The 16,057-nt window shown below is 42.8% G+C and overlaps 1 protein-coding gene across 1 annotated transcript in view; it reads left to right on the top strand.

The window, feature by feature from the left end:
- cmss1 (cms1 ribosomal small subunit homolog) overlaps positions 1 to 16,057 on the top strand; it is a 28,351-nt gene that overhangs the window by 10,135 nt on the left and 2,159 nt on the right. The window contains exon 2 of the mRNA XM_037487973.2: positions 15,872 to 16,008. Coding sequence (XP_037343870.1) covers positions 15,872 to 16,008 — 137 coding nt within the window. The remainder of the gene's footprint in view (positions 1 to 15,871; positions 16,009 to 16,057) is intronic.

The raw sequence follows: 16,057 nt of genomic DNA on the forward strand, positions 1-16,057 counted from the left end.
AATCAGGTGCTCAAACCATCCCACCATCCCCCCTCACCCTGTGTGACTCCCCCGTCACCACTGTGGACTCCTTCCGTTTCCTGGGCTCCATCATCACCCAGGACCTCAAGTGGGAGCTGAACATCAGCTCCATCACGAAAAAGGCTCAGCAGAGGATGTTCTTCCTGAGGCAGCTGAAGAAATGCCACAGACAATGATGGTGCACTTCTACACGGCCATCATCGAGTCCATCCTCTGCTCCTCCATCACCGTGTGGTACGCTGCAGCCACAGCTAAGGACAAGGGCAAGGGCAGGTTGCAGCGTGTCATCCGCTCTGCACAGAGGGTGATTGACTGCAATCTACCGTCTCTCCAGGACTTGTTCGCTTCCAGGACTTTGAAGCGAGCCAGAAAGATTGTAGCCGACCCCTCCCACCCTGGACATGAACTGTTTGTGCCCCTTCCATCCGGCAGGAGGCTGAGGTCCATCGGGACCAAGACCTTCCGCCACACGGAACAGTTTCTTCCCTACGGCAGTCGGGCTCATCAACAGAGGCCGGGGCCCCCCCTGACTGACTCTGACTCCCATGTTCATTCATTCACTTTGTCACTTTCACTCGTCACTTTGTTTAGCTGGTGCACTTTATTTTTATTTCTACTTTTATCTTATCTCCTCTAACTTACTAACCCATAGATCTAGCTTTAGCGTACTAACCCATAGCATATATTTTATTTTTATCTTATTGCTGCACTATGTTGTACTGTCTTCTGTCATGCACCAACCGCCAAGACAATTTCCATTTATGTCCAACATATTATGGCAATAAACTTTCCTGATTCCTATAAAAGATAAATATATTAGAGAAGTTAAACGTTGGCTTACGCTAGTTAACGTTGGCTAACGTTTACTAAAGCTACGCACTTTGGGCTTGCTCCAAAGCCGTGTTAACTGACAGGAAAGAATGTCGGCAGGGATTGACGTCCCCATGGCTTTGAAGATGACCGACTCATAATGCTAACCATGCTCAGCTGCCAAATCGGACTTCAGTAAAATCGAGCAGAATTTCCCTGGTTTAACTTATTGAGAACGTTTCACAACTTATGTATATGCGTTATTTGATGAGTTGCATTATATACTACAACAAAAAACATAGTTAACGTTACTTACCAAATAACAGATTTTCACCAGAGCCAGAGAAAATTATGTTGCAGCTAGTTTCAGTCGGCAAAGCGCGAAATGTTGCACATGCGCAAACTGTCGTCCTGAATTAATGAATTTGAGTTGACACACACATTTTAACCTAAATAAATCTCATAAGCGAAACTATTTAACCATTTTAAGTTGCTGCTATTGATTATATATATGTTCACCCTTTAGATCTATTCAAATAAAGCAAACGCCATTTAAACATCTCAGAAGGGCTTGAATCATTTTTTTTTGTATAAAAGGGCTGTGGACTCTTCAAAACAAAATTCTGGATCATTCCTTTCCTACGTCTGTAGCAATTACTGCTGCTGACTTATAGCTGAGAAGGTCGAGGAAGGAAAAAAAAAACTAGTTTTAAAAGTGGTTTGTGGCTTACGGGTAGAGCCTGTGAAAAGTGTGCGATTCAGAGCTGGAGTCAAGAGATGAGAGCATGGATGTCTTTGTGTTGAACATATGTGCGAGGTTAACGCTGTGATGCTGTCACTCCATTGACAGACCAACGGAAACACACACACACACTTTCTGATCTCTGAGGTTGGAAGGACCACATCGCTGCATTATGATGTCTACTTTGTAATCAACCTCTGACATGCAACGGGCATCATGCTACGGCATAAAGTGATTATATGCCGTAACTGGACTTTTGCCATATAGTTAATTGCTGAAACGGAAAAGAGGGGCGCCAATTTTGTTTTGAAGCCATGCTGAGTGGTTCTCTTAGCTCGGAGCACACTCTTTGAAAAGTAACAGGGAGGGAGATTGAAAGAGTTCAAGTGGATTCGGAGTAGGAGTGGAAATCTTTTCAGTTAAATATTTAGGCTACTGCAGAGCTAAATTGTGAGAAAGCGGGAGATGAAAGGAACCGGCTGTATCGCCATGTGCCTCGTGTTGTTTACCCTGTGGATAAATGCAAGCATTGATTCAGCTCAAATATTTTTGTGCCAAGCTCAAAGAAGTTGAAATTCAGTTGAACACAAAGAAAGGGAATGTAAACCTATTTTCAAGTGTTCCTTAGAACCCAAGTTAGCATCTACAGGCAAAAGGTAGGTTGATTGTGAATATGCTAAAGCTTTCTCAGGGATGCAACAATTACTTTTATTGTCAATCCATCTGCAAATGATTTTCCCAATTACAATCATGTAATTGGTGGTCTGTAAAATGTCACAAATAATTGATTGTTTTTGGTCTGAGACCAACAAAAGATTTGTAGATTTACCAACCTAGCATTGCAACTTCTCATCAACAAATTCAAGTGTGGCTCTTTAAACAATTTTGTGTCAAAGCAGACGAGAACCCTCATCTGTGCTTAAACAGTCAGGGGTGTGTGAGTCACGCATGGCTCGTACTGCACCACAGACATGCCGTCCACTCATGTATTAATCATCATTAGGGCGCGAACAACCACAAAGCCTTCATGTGTGCATGCTTAGGGTTTCCATATTATATTTGAATGGACAGAACTCTAGTAAACTTAATCACTCCACTAGCCTGGCTATTTTTCTCTTCAATTGTGTGTACGTGCCTGTGGTGAATGAGTAAACTTTTTTTTCACTTTGGCTCACCGAATGCAGACAACTAGTCTCCTCCCAAGGCTGCAGGCCCAGTGCGGATCCAGTCTCCACATAGCTACAGCGTTTCTCAGAGGTAGTAGTTGGTAGGGTTAGGTATCGAGAATCGATTGGAATCGGGACTAGCTTTGCGATTTACCCGGTATCGTTTAAAATTCGATTCCTAGTTTCGATTCTCAGTCCGCCGGCGCCGACCGGAAATAGAAACCACTGAACACCAACGAAGAAGCGTCCACCGGAAGTGTTGGCATAACAGCAAGATCGAACATGTATAGCGTGCGTCGGCGGTCCAAAGTGTGGTTACACTTTTCGGAACAAACCGAAAACTCTGCAAAAAACTCAAGGTTGTTGTGAAGTTGTGACGAATCAGACCAGTGCGGGTGCCGGGTGGCCAGAGCGGAGCTGTCCTATCTGTTAAAATGAGCAGTGAGGCTGGCGCTGCAATGAAAAGATTGTGCTAGCACTCCCCGCGTCGACCGCTAGCACCCCCCCGACCGCGAAAGTGTCCCTGATTTGAGGTTGAGAAAGTTGGCACCCTATGTGTGCCCCGTCTGTGACGCGCTGCACCGACCGTCCTCTGCTGCCTCTTCCTCTGGCTCCAAGGGTCCATCAGTGGGAGCAAGGTAACGTTTAAGTACCTGCAGTATCATCATGTGTAAATGTGTTTTTGTGAGGTTTCAAAAATAAAGGTCTCTTGAGGAAAGTTTACCCCTGTTAAAATATATTCATAATTTATGTTTATACAATATTCAAGTTCATAGTTTAATATTTATATTGTAGTTGAAAACAGCCCTGTTAGAAATTCATAATAAAGTTAATAAAAAGTTCATAGAATTAACATTGATGGAGAAGGTCAGACTATTTCCTTCAGAAAGACCCTTGGTTAGCTAGCTTATTTAAAATATCTTAAACTTAAACTTTTTTGACCCTGCCTCTTAAAAGAATCGGAATCGAGAATCGCTGGGAACCGGAATCGAAACAAGGAATCGGAATCAGAATCGGAATCGTTCAAATTCAAACGAAACCCAACCCTAGTAGTTGGTGAACAGATCGTCTGAGATATGGAAAACGCTAAACTAGATTACAGAGCAGACTCTAATGCTACATGAGCTAGAAGCCCCGGGACTTCGACACAACGGGCCTCAAATTGCACAGGGAGAACCGATGGCCTCCTTCATGTCGGACCTCGCTCTGCCCGGAGCCACATCTGACTGGCCTCTCTATTTCTGAAGGGAATGTTTTCACCCACAAACGAGCTGTCGGCTTCTTTGGGTTTCAGATGCAAGGCCTGTATTGTAGAATTGGGCAGGAGGGTGCCAATTTAGACTCAAGATGTAATTGCATACAAGTGTATGTTTATGCGTTTACAAGGGAGAGTCAGCAGAGCCAGGCTGACCGCAAGGTTTAACCGAGTCCAGAATGTAAAGAGGACTAGTACAGTCTTGACAACACTCACAAACCAACTGTTTCAGCAGCCAAGAGAGCCTTTGCTCTCCCACTCAGCCATGAAGACTATTATAGACTACGAGAATTTAAGCCGGCACAAGTGTACATCAGAGCTCAGATGTGGCTTGTTCCAGTGCCCCGAAGTAATTTAATCCCTGAGCCTCTTCGACGCTTGCTGTCTAATCCTCATGTCTTTCCAAGAAACAGGCGAACGATTCAGTAGGAATGTCAATGTTTGCATTAGCGACCATCTGAACCTCCAGGGTTCAGTGCCCTGACCTCTCTGTCGTCCTCCAGTAAAGTGGTGAGGCTAGCGCCCTTTTGGATAAAGGCCTTGTGGCTTTTTTCTTCTCCAGAAGCCCATGCAGGGCATCACCGTGAGAGTGGGACACCTCCAGGAACGGCTTCTGCATCCACTTGGACGAGCGCTTCTGGGCCTCCACAGAGTTGTTGAGCTGAGAGGAGAAGGGGGGGGGGGGGGGGGGTGTATAGAGATGTTCAGAGGAAAATGTTAGTGTGCCTACTAAGGCCTCCCCCACTGTGGCACATTTTTAATATCTCCATTCAGCAGGTGGAAATTTCTTCAACATGGCACTCAGGATTTGTAGCCATCCAGAAAGCTTCTTTCGGTCGCCGTTTTCAACGCGACAATTACCTCGGCTCTGGCTTGGAGTAACAAACATCCGAGGAGAACACAGCCTTTGTCATGTGACTTTGAGCTACAGAATAAAGGTGAATGTGGGATGGAACGTAAAAGAGCCTACCTGTAGTTCTCCCTCCCGAATTTTGAGCAGGAACAAGTCATCCTGTGACAGCTCTTCAATCGTTCCGTCCCTTCCCTCTGGTCTCGCTCGTTGGCCCTCTGGATTGGCGGTTTGGGGTCTGCAGGGGGGGGGGGAGGTCTTTGATTTGTGTGACTTTTGATCATGTCGATTCCAAGAAACCATTTTCATGTTTTTACCAAGTGGGTGCATGGCTTCAAGTCTGTCACCAGGGAGTGAAGAGGGATGCGTTTATTGGAAACAGCAGCTGAAAAATGGACGCAAACAAACGTTTGATAAAAGAATCTGATTTCTAGACCTGACTGTCTTTAACCTCATACCATGTGCTGTTGTTTAGATCTATTGGGTTTTTATTTTTGTAATTTAAAGCACCTTACATGTCATATACAGAATGTGCGCTCTAAGGAGCAGTTTATTACACCCGGTGTCTTCACAGTACAACTGGTTATTTTGAGGCTTTTGTAAATGGCCGTCAGATGCAGATTATGCAATCCCCTTGCAGTGTTGGGAAGGATACTTTCAAAACGTATTCCGTTACAGAATTCATGCCCAAAAATGTAATTGAAATACATTAACTAATCTGAGTATTGTATTCTGAATACTAAGATTACTTCCACATTGAATTGCATTTTATAAGTGTAGAAATGCGGGCATCAAATCCTGCTTACTAAACAGGCCTGTTCTGGGGTTGTTTTTCTGTTCCAACTGGCTGAATGTGTTAAGTCTAACACATTTTTGTGTCTGTAGTCCTGAACTGCATACAATAAAAATCTAACCGCAGTTTAAGCGAACACAAGCCCATTTTAGCTAACTTTAGCTAGCATGTCAAACCGGGCTAATCAGTCTTTCAACGGCTCCGGGGCTATTAAATCATTAGCAGCTACTGATCACGCAAATGTTGGGTCTTCTGGGAAATGCATCATGTTGCCTTCATTTATTTAGAGCACATATGTCAAGCTTGCGGTCCGGTGCGACCCGGAGACAGGACAGACCGACGGTTGCGTGTGTGTGCGCGCGTGTGTGTGTGTGTGTGCGTGTGCGACCGGCTGGCCGGCCGGGTGTTCTCATTCCATATTTAGAGACAAAAAGCAAGCAGGTTTGTATCAGTGGAGGATGATGTAATCTCTCTGCTGTTCCGCTCTGCTTCTCCGATCCAGGCTCTCAGCGTGTCTGAGGACTCCTTTTATTCCCTAGGCCTTGTCTGGACAATGTGGGTCCTTGGGTTTCCCACCTTTTTTAGACATTACGAAAAGCAATTAGTTTCAGTGTTTCACCTAGGTTTACAACTTCAGGGGGCAGTAGTCAGGCGAACGGGAAACTAATCTGTCCGCTAATGCGAGCGCCGACTGCGCGCATACAAAGGCATATTTATACCTAACCCTAACACCCAGAAAAGGTCTGGATTTTATCAAATGTATGCAGGCCAGTTTATGTCACTGCAGTTGTTTTTACTGAACGGGAAAGCAATGAGACCACTTCCTCTTCTCCATTTGTCTCAGTCACTTTCCTACACACACACACACACGGGACGCATCTGCTTGTTGTCAACGCGGTTGGAGAGCGATCACGAGTCTCTCTAAACAAACCGAAACAACGAGGGTGCATGACGGACAATCATTGTGTAAGAAAACCGGAACACGTGCCTTTTGAGCTGGCTTACACCACAGCCAGGGCTGTCTCTCTGTATTGAATACCCCAGAGCGTTGGCTCACTTAATAGATTGTGTTTGCATTAAGGTATTTTTTCTCGGGGCTCCTGTGCAGGAAGGAGAACTACAATCCCAGTCTCCCTCCCTTCTTCTCGCCACCCTCGGTATCAATCAGGGAGACGGATGAAGCTGTCTCAGCTGTCCCTTCGTTCCTTTAACTCCACTTGTTTTCAGCGACTGGAAGGGATGATGAAAGCTCTTAACACATTTGCTGGGGAATTTTCATGAGGTCACTGTTTAAAAATGATCGGAACTGGCTGCGCCACACAGGAATCGTAGATGGCTGACACTATTTACAACAGGCTATAATCAAAATATATAAAACAGTTTACAATAAAAGGAAGAAAAAAAATTCTCAGAATAAACAGGTTCATCCCCTAGTTGCTACCGATAAAGATAGCTGACGTCTGGTGGTGAGGATGGGAGTTGGCGGTCTTTTGTGGTGTATTCTCTATTTAAGCCCTCGGACAGTTTTTTATCTCTGATAGGGCCGTTTAATGTGAGCAGTCAATCCCGGACCCAGCCCTCAGCGTCCTTGCTCTCGGCCTTTGGTTGACTAACGGTGATGGTGTGTGAACAGCTCACTGCGCGGTGAGTAGTGGGAAATTGTGAAAGTGAAACGCTCAGTGACGTTAGTGCGGTTTAAAGTTTACCAGACTGCTTAATGGTGCGTGTGCACTTGATGAAAGAGCACCTACTTTTTATGTTTCTTTCATTTGGATTCCTATGATCTGAACCCTGGGCTACATCAATAGTTTTTTCCTTACTGTCGATCTTCAAGTTGTCTTTGAAGTCTAGATAATGCTGGTGGTTGTTGCTGAACTAAAATAAAGGTCCTGTTTTAACAGCATACATTCATACTGTGAACGTATTTTGACAATGGAGTAGAATATTTTAGTTGTCAAATGAGTTACTGTGAATACATTACACTCAATAACATGGATGCATTTGCGCATACGTTTTGAATGACTTGTATGCACGTAGGTGGTCTCTGCTGGATTATAGTGACTGAGGCCTATAAATCAAACGCTAAGCATAGCTGTGGAAAGCAAACAGCCATTGTGACATCAGTGATGTCAGGAAATATGGTCAACGTCGCTTTGTCATGATGTAATGTTGGTCAAGTAGAAGTCATTCATGTTGAGCAAGAAGTTCATGGAACAATAATACTCAACACAATTAACCCTATCCTCACTCCGACGCCGGATGTTGATCCCTCATTTATTGCATCAGTGTTTTGTTGATGATTGATCGGGAATGAAAGACTGGAGTGTTGCAAACATCATCCGATGTCTGTCAGGAAAATAATAAGGGAGGAGTGAAAGCAAAAGATGAGGGTAAGATCTGTTGGCTAAAAGAGGAAGAGCAGTAACGTTAATGGGAAGTGTAGGGTCGGAAGTCTAATCTTTGGCAGACCACAATATGCCCATGCGCACGTTCGATATGCTGTCAAGGCAAGTGGAGGAGAGGCTTTTCTCATTTGGTTGTGGAAGCTTAAGAGCTTTGGGTTTCTTATATCTCCTCATGTATGTCTGTGATTAGCACCTCCTCTGCTACATCATTAGGAGCTTCTATCACACTTGAATCAAACATGTGGGTGGATGCGGCTTAACGGTATCAAAAAACAAATGCTGTACAGAACATGAAGACTGCCACTGAAAAGAGTAGCTGATGTCTTCCCCGAATTACCACTCCTGAGAAGCTGACATCAGAGGTTGGGTCATAGATCATGTGATCCAATGTTTGCTTTAACCAGAACAGAACGGGGAAAATGTGAGAGTACTCACAAACCCACATATATGCAAAGACATTAGGGCTGGGCGATATAGACCAAAAGTCATATACCAGTATATTTTTGCTGGATATCGATATACTGTATATATCCCGATATTTTCTCCACATTAAAGGGAAGAAAACCTGAACACAAATGTCAAAGCAAAGTTAAAGCCAAATATGACATGTCATCAGTCGTTTAATTGAAACCAGCTATTTCAGTAAGGAGTTGAAAAATCAAATAAAAATGAATAAATAATAAATTAAATGAAACCATAAACAAATGTTCAGCCGTTCAAATAATAATATTTAAACATAAATAGTGTATAACAGGAGTATTTTTTGAAAACAAAGCTCCATAAGGTGCACATATGAATAAAAAAATCCTGTTTTCATCTCCCAGTAATGAATGAAGTTAACTGTCACGCTCATGTAGGACGCTGGTCAATGCAAAATGGGTCACATTAGCGAGCCGGTCAGCAAGGCTCTGCCTGACTTCAGGATACATTTTTGGCAGTGCTTCTCTTGCAAAGTAGTTGCGACTGGGAAGCTCATATCTCGGGTCAATCGTTTTCAGCAGCATTTTGAATCCGACTTGTTCAACAGTTGCAACAGGGACCATATCTTTAGCAATGTGATAGGACACCGCTTTCGTTATAGTACACCACTTGTCTCTTTTCATAAGGCACACTGCGGGAAAATGAGGTTTGCAGTGAGCTTTGTTTCAGGGCTGGAGCTTGTTCGGGTTGTTTCTGGTTGTTGTTCCTGGTTCAGTTTCACACACTCTTCGTATAGCGGTTTGAGCCGTTGTTTTAGGAGGGGGGGGGGGCAGCGCACAATGAGCAGCGCCAGCCTCACTGCTCATTTTAACAGGTACGTCACAACTTCACAACAACCAGGAGTTTTTCGCGCGTCATTGACTTAGCAGGCTGTGATTGGTAATCGGGACTGGAGCTGTCCCGGCCGGGACAAATCAAAGTTGCCCATAATTCGGGATGTCCCGGGTAATGCGGGACAATTGGCAACCCTACTGTAACCTGTTTATGGCACTCCCTACATATAACGTTGTTTTGTTTCTCATCGGATACTTTAAATCCGAACCATCTTCAAATTACTGAGCCACTGCTTTTTTTAACGAACCAATTCCTCCTCCGCACGCTGCGCAGACGTTGTTGCTTCCTCCATGTTTGTTGAAGTGTGTGTCCCTGCCCCTCCCCCCTCTGCGTGTGATGCCCCTCCCCCTTCTGCGCGTCAAAGAGGATGGGCGGGGCGAGAAGCAGTGCAGAGCGCTCCGGGTCGGCAGCTTGCTTTCAGAGCGCAAATTGAAATATATCGATGTATGCGAAATTGTCTAATTCCATATCCCATTAAAAAATATATCGATATATTCGTTTATACTGATATATCGCCCAGCCCCAAGTGGGACATAATGGGACGTGTTTCGGCCTGAAGAGAGAGATTAGTACACTTTTTTACCCCCCCAAGACCCCAAAGTGATGTCTTTAAGAGCCAACTGTTGACGATTAAGAGAGCAGTTGTGGCGACATGGTGCACAGCAAAACCAAATCCAAATGTCGTTTTTCTGAAAGTGAAACAATAGACCATTTTCTTCCCTTCACCAAGGCAACCCCGTCGACCACATCCATTAAAACCAGTAGCCTGTGTTGATTAGTGTTGCACAGTGTATCCGTACGGTGGGCCGGGCTACCAGCTCTCACATGCAACAGGCAGCCGTCACTCAGTCATCTCAAGGCAACCCAGTCAAAAACGTGTAATAGCTAGTTGGTCCACAAGGGAAAACGTGGTATTGTTACGATTTCCCCCAAGAAACGTTAGAATGTCACGTTTTTTGGGCCTATTCATTTACATTGCCTCGCAACTAGGTCGCGTGACTCAAGTTTCCCCTTGCGAAAAGAAAAACATGGCGGACTGTCGGCATATTATCTGTGAAAAACGCAATATTTTAAGAAAGCATCAACATTTGTATGCATTTCGATGGCATTTCTAGCGAGAAGTCAGAGACTAGAAGACCTTCCGTTTATTTGTTTCTACATATATTTGAGTGTCTTTAGGAAAGCATGGGAATGCAACTCTTAACTGCGGTCATGTGGACCGCATTTAAAAAAAAGAAAAAGCACTTCTACTGCGGGCGTTACGGTAAAAGGGCTTTCAGCCTTAAAGGCACAAAGCATTCAAATCACATTATGACTTTTCAAACATAAATTGCCTTATTTTTTTGAGTTTTCAATGAAAGAATGCATAATTCCCGGGGGTTCGAATGCTAAACGCTTAGCGCATGTGTGTGTCTTTCAAAACCTTCCCTTCAGTTTTCATGGGAAGTGGGGGGGGCACTTTCGGTCTTGACCCTCAGAGCGGAGCGTCATTTCTCGCTCTACACGTTTCCTTTTTTAACTTGCCTGGGAAGCTGGCGCTCCCACGTGGGTCTGGCTCTATTCCATTGGCTCTGTCGATTGCATAGAGAGGCGGGACTTAGAATTTTGCCGGGAAACGGCTGAGATATGAAAACTGCATGTCCGCCCTGGGCGTGAAGTGGCCGTGAGGCCTCCACTAAAGCCTCTCTGTATTTGTTCTGCTTTACTCAATCAAAGTTAAACCTTTACAAATATACTGTCCACACACCTGGCTAACATAAAAGACTTCCCGGCTTTGTCCTTTGTTTTATGGGGGTAAAGCCCCTGTAAGTAGTTTTTTCCCAAGCAAAGTTTTTCTTCTTTTTTTGTGTGTGCCATACAAATATAATATATATATATATATATATATATATATATATATATATATATATACACACATACACACATACACATATACACACACTGATTTTCACATCTAAACACACATGTTCCCTTGTATCATGACAACAAGAATACAGAATTTTCAAGATAAACCTTTTGCTTTCATAAATATCACATTTTTAGTGTGTAAATGCAATTTTAAGCTTGAGGCCTAAAAAACGCCTATAGGACTAAAAGGGTTAAACCAGATCCAAGCTGGCTAACACTGACACTTGATCCTAGTTCAGGTGGACCTCCTCTAAACATGTACATTTCCATCAAATATTACTGTGTACCTTTTGATCTAATAGAAGACAAAGTCAGCAAAAATGCCATTATATTCGTCATTTACCTTTCCTCTATGCCCATGTATATTTCCATAAACCATTACTGTACACTTTGAAATAGTGTGAGACATTGGATGTGTGGCGTGAGTGCGTGTGAAAACATGCAAAAGCGTGTGTTACAAGGGGAAACCGTGAGAGATGGCAGCCCTGTAGCTGTGTTGGCTTGACAACAACTTTCCTAACAGTCAAACATCAAGCAGGTGCAACACGAAAAGCAAGCAAAAAAAAAAACTTACAATTTCACTCATGGGCCTATATGATCATGAGGTCAGAATGCACACAGAATTGTACAAAATACACACTTAATGCAATTTTTATTGTTTTTCAATAGAGGGTGAAAATTGGCCTTTTATTGTGTGTCCATCTTTAATGTATCCAACACACATAGCTTTAGGTTTTTTTTCCACCTCAAACACATCTGTAAAATTATGGAAATAACTATGTAGTCATATAGTCAGATACAGACAATAGGCCTACATAGCCGTGTATAATCAATGCTATGATTTTACCATGTCGTTTTCATTAATACCGTGCTGTGGGCTAATACTAATATGAATGTCATTTGTTAAGTGTTCAAAAAGCTGGGCAGGAACAGGCTGGTAAAAAGAGAACCTTACAGATGTTTTATTTATTACTATCATAGATAAATGTTCCAGTATCTTATTTGTGGTATCGAAAGCAGCGAGTATCGTAATATTTTGGCAAGTACAGTATCAAAGTCATAATTTTGGTATCGTGACGACCCTAGTGTTGATCGACTTCCCTACACTGAGCCCCTCTGCGCAGCCGTTGCCTTGCATTGATTCAAGGTCAGCTGAGCTGTAACATCATCACACTTCAACTGTGCCGTTTTATTTATCCAGCATACAGATTAGTTAGCCGCTCTCATTCACTCACCCAATATATTCATTTATTGTTTCTTTACAAGCAAGTGTAAGAATTCCTTAATTGTCATTTGATCGCCTATTGAATTTTATAGTTGCCTAGGTTTTGCTTTAAAATCAGTCTAAATGCAGAATTCCACAATAAGAAATTAAAAATAATTGTTTTTCCTCTTCAGTCTTATTTTACTACCACAAACCTCAACAGTCCATTGCTATCATTATAAAGCGGGATGACAAATAAAAAAGAAACCTAAAATTGTACATATCCTTTTTAAGTTTACAGCATAATAATGCCTTCTCAAAGTTGTCATTTGGTAATGGTTTTTCACGCTGAACAATTTATTTCCAAGAAACTATGAACATATCTGGTAAACCCAACGTTTAAAGTGTGGCTTTTGTGCGATTCCCTTGTGAAGAAGGTGTTCCAGATCGGTCGATCAGATCAACAAATTGATTCATGGAACATTCTTTGAGTTGACTTTTCCAGCGCAGCAGATTCCTTCACATTAACCCACTAACTGTCCGTGGCAGAAGTTGGACAAACACTGTTCTGTTGGTGCCACTGTCAATTCTGAATGAAGGAATACATTTTGGAAAATGGTGTTGACCCTTCTGAGAGAAGTGAAACTGTTCAGACGCCTGTGGCAGCCCAAACCTTCCTTTTGATTTTTCACACCTTTTATTGTCATGTATGCATGGCAAATTCACTGCAGCACTGATGAATAGAAGTGCATCGTTCACTCGTGTGTCTCATTTCAAACTCTTATTATTGATCAGGTAGGCACATTACCATCAGCCCAGTTTGGTTGTCATTAAAAGGTGCCAGTTGCACGCGATTAATCGGCGGTAACGTGCCTCTCGCCATCCATTTCCAGGCTTTAATATGTCAGGTGCTAATTAAAAACCGATAGGAAGACTTTAGGTACGTTGGGCCCCCAGGCTCTCATGAATTCAGAAGGCTCCAGGGACATGTTGTCTTTGACAGGACTTACAAAGATAAAGAAAACCAAAGCAAATGTTCTATAACCGCTAACTTCTCAATGCCAAAAGTTTTGTAGAAAGTGGAACTGTTTGCCAGATTTCTTCTGGACATTTTTACCCAGCTGATATTTGATAATGGGTTACAATCTCCTTTTCCCTTTTAAACTCCCAGCTGATACCACACATGCCCCCCCAAAACACGACCCCGACCCGTGAATATCACCACCATGCACACTTACCTGCTGCAGGCCTACTGGTCATAGGTAGGCCTGGACTTCGTTGTTTGTAATCCATTGATCTTCAATTTATTTAAGTCGTCCTCTGTGATTAATTCAGCCTTCATCCCTTTGTCCTTGGGTTTCCCTTTTCTTTGGCACAAGTGTATCCTTCATTGAGAGAGAGAAAAGGTTGAGTTCTGGCAGAGCAAGAGAGTTGGAAGTGATCGCTTGGACTCATCAAAAGTGGGAATGATCTTTCAGCTGGAGGAGTGTACAGATGGACAGATGACTTCTTGGTGTGAGGGATGATGTGGAGAAGGGGTGTGGTTATTGAATAATATAATTAAAAGACCTGCTACAGTGAGAGTAACAAACTCAAAAGGAAGCAGAGCTCCAGGCAGGCAATCGCCTCAGTTTAAATGTACAATATTTTCCAAAAACTAAATAAAACTCTTCGAGTTGTGTGCCCTCGTGGCAGCAATGTACTTGTAGATGTACACGTAGATCCTTTAAACACCCAAATTGACAAAAAACTAGCCTGCATATTAGCCTGCATCTAGCACTTATATTGTTTGTTTTCCCACCTAATTCTTGAGGTTGTGTTAAAACATTCAGGGACAAACATCCTCACTCATCCTCTTCGTTGCCTTTTTCTTAATGGGTCAAAACTTGTGTTGCACCTCTGGCCACAGCCCCACCAGTGAGTCCCAGCAGGTATGTTGCCTCAGGGCTTAATGATATAATACCTTGTTTGGTGCTTCTCGGTTTTTGGCAACTTCTACAAAATGTCATTTAAATAGTCACCACTACAACTTAAAGCACTTGAAGAAAATGGAGACTGATCGCCACAAAGAAAAATAAAAGTATTTAAAAAAGCCCTCTCAGGAAGGGCAACACAGTGAATCCTTGCATTTATCGACTGTTTACGGTATTTTGAAAGAACCCTCATGTTTGTGGTGCCAGAGGGTCAGAGTTGTTCCGGGTTGGGTATCGTTTGAATTTGAACGATTCCGATTCCTTGTTTAGATTCCGGTTCCCAGTGATTCTCGATTCCAATTCTTTTAAGAGGCAGGGTCAAAAAAGTTTAAGTTTAAGATATTTTAAATGAGCTAGCTAACCAAGGGTCTTTCTGAAGGAAATAGTCTGACCTTCTCCATCAATGTTAATTCTATGAACTTTTTACTTTTTATTAACTTTACTATGAATTTCTAACTGCTGTTTTCAACTACAATATAAATATCAAACTATGAACTTGAATATTGTACAAACATTATAAATTATGAATATATTTTAATGGGTACACTTTCCTCGAGAGCTTTATTTTTGAAACCTCACAAAAACACATTTACAGATGAGTGTATGATACTGCAGGTACTTAAACGTTCTGATTGAGGTCTGCTGCGTGATTGTTCTCTCAAAGGACAGTTTATTTTCTGGAGTGACTGAAATGTAAGTATCATTAACAGTATCATTAGGAGGCGAGGGTTTGCGTGGGTAAAACCATGGAAACCGATTCTATAAGTCTATAGACCCGTATCCATGCCAGTGTTTAAGCTACCATCATATTGATTTTTTGAGTTAATTTTGTTTCAATCTAGTTGTATGTAGCAGCAGATGAAAACAGAAGTCATTGAACTGTGGTATCTCATGAAGCAGACGAAACAGCCTCGTGGTATTTCTTATGTCATTTCTGTATTGTGCTCTGGCGTTTCGGCCTCGATGCGCCTGCAGACATGTGCACACTCCCACCAGTAAACTCTGCTACAATGTTGTCTGTTTCTGTGTGTACATTGACCAAAAAAAAAGTGTGCTTTGCTCAGTTACGTATGACGCAAGCACGTAAGTGTGAGCCCCAAATCCCCATTGAAAATGCATTGAAGGCTCGATTTTTGGGGAAAAAAAGTTTGAGAATGTTTGGGCAATTTGCCACGTCAATGAATTGGCCCTGAGAGAGGCTGGACTCGGGGCGGGCGCGCGCGACCATTTGAAACGTGACCCGAATCTGACGAATCTGATTGGACAATGACAGATAATGTCTAGAACACTGAAAACTACTTTTGCTGTGATAGAATTTGTTGAACCCCCCCCCCCCCTTCTCCCAGTTGGTGGGGCATTGCCCAAATCGCCCCTATTCACCATCCGCCCCCGCTCAGACCTGTAATGAGGAAACGTCTCCCCCTTTTCAGATGCGTTTGCGGCCGAGGAGGACACACAACCACTGAAACAGCTGCAAGAGAAGGACAACAAAAAGAAAAAGCCAGAGAAGAGGAAGTGTGTAACTGAGGCAACCGTTAAAGCCAAGAAGAAGAAAGAGATTGAACAGGTATTATGTTCTGCACAAGCTGCCAATTGAGTATTATATATATATATAT

Source organism: Pungitius pungitius, chromosome 10 (assembly GCF_949316345.1).
Source record: "Pungitius pungitius chromosome 10, fPunPun2.1, whole genome shotgun sequence".
Classification (NCBI taxonomy): Eukaryota; Metazoa; Chordata; class Actinopteri; order Perciformes; family Gasterosteidae; genus Pungitius; species Pungitius pungitius.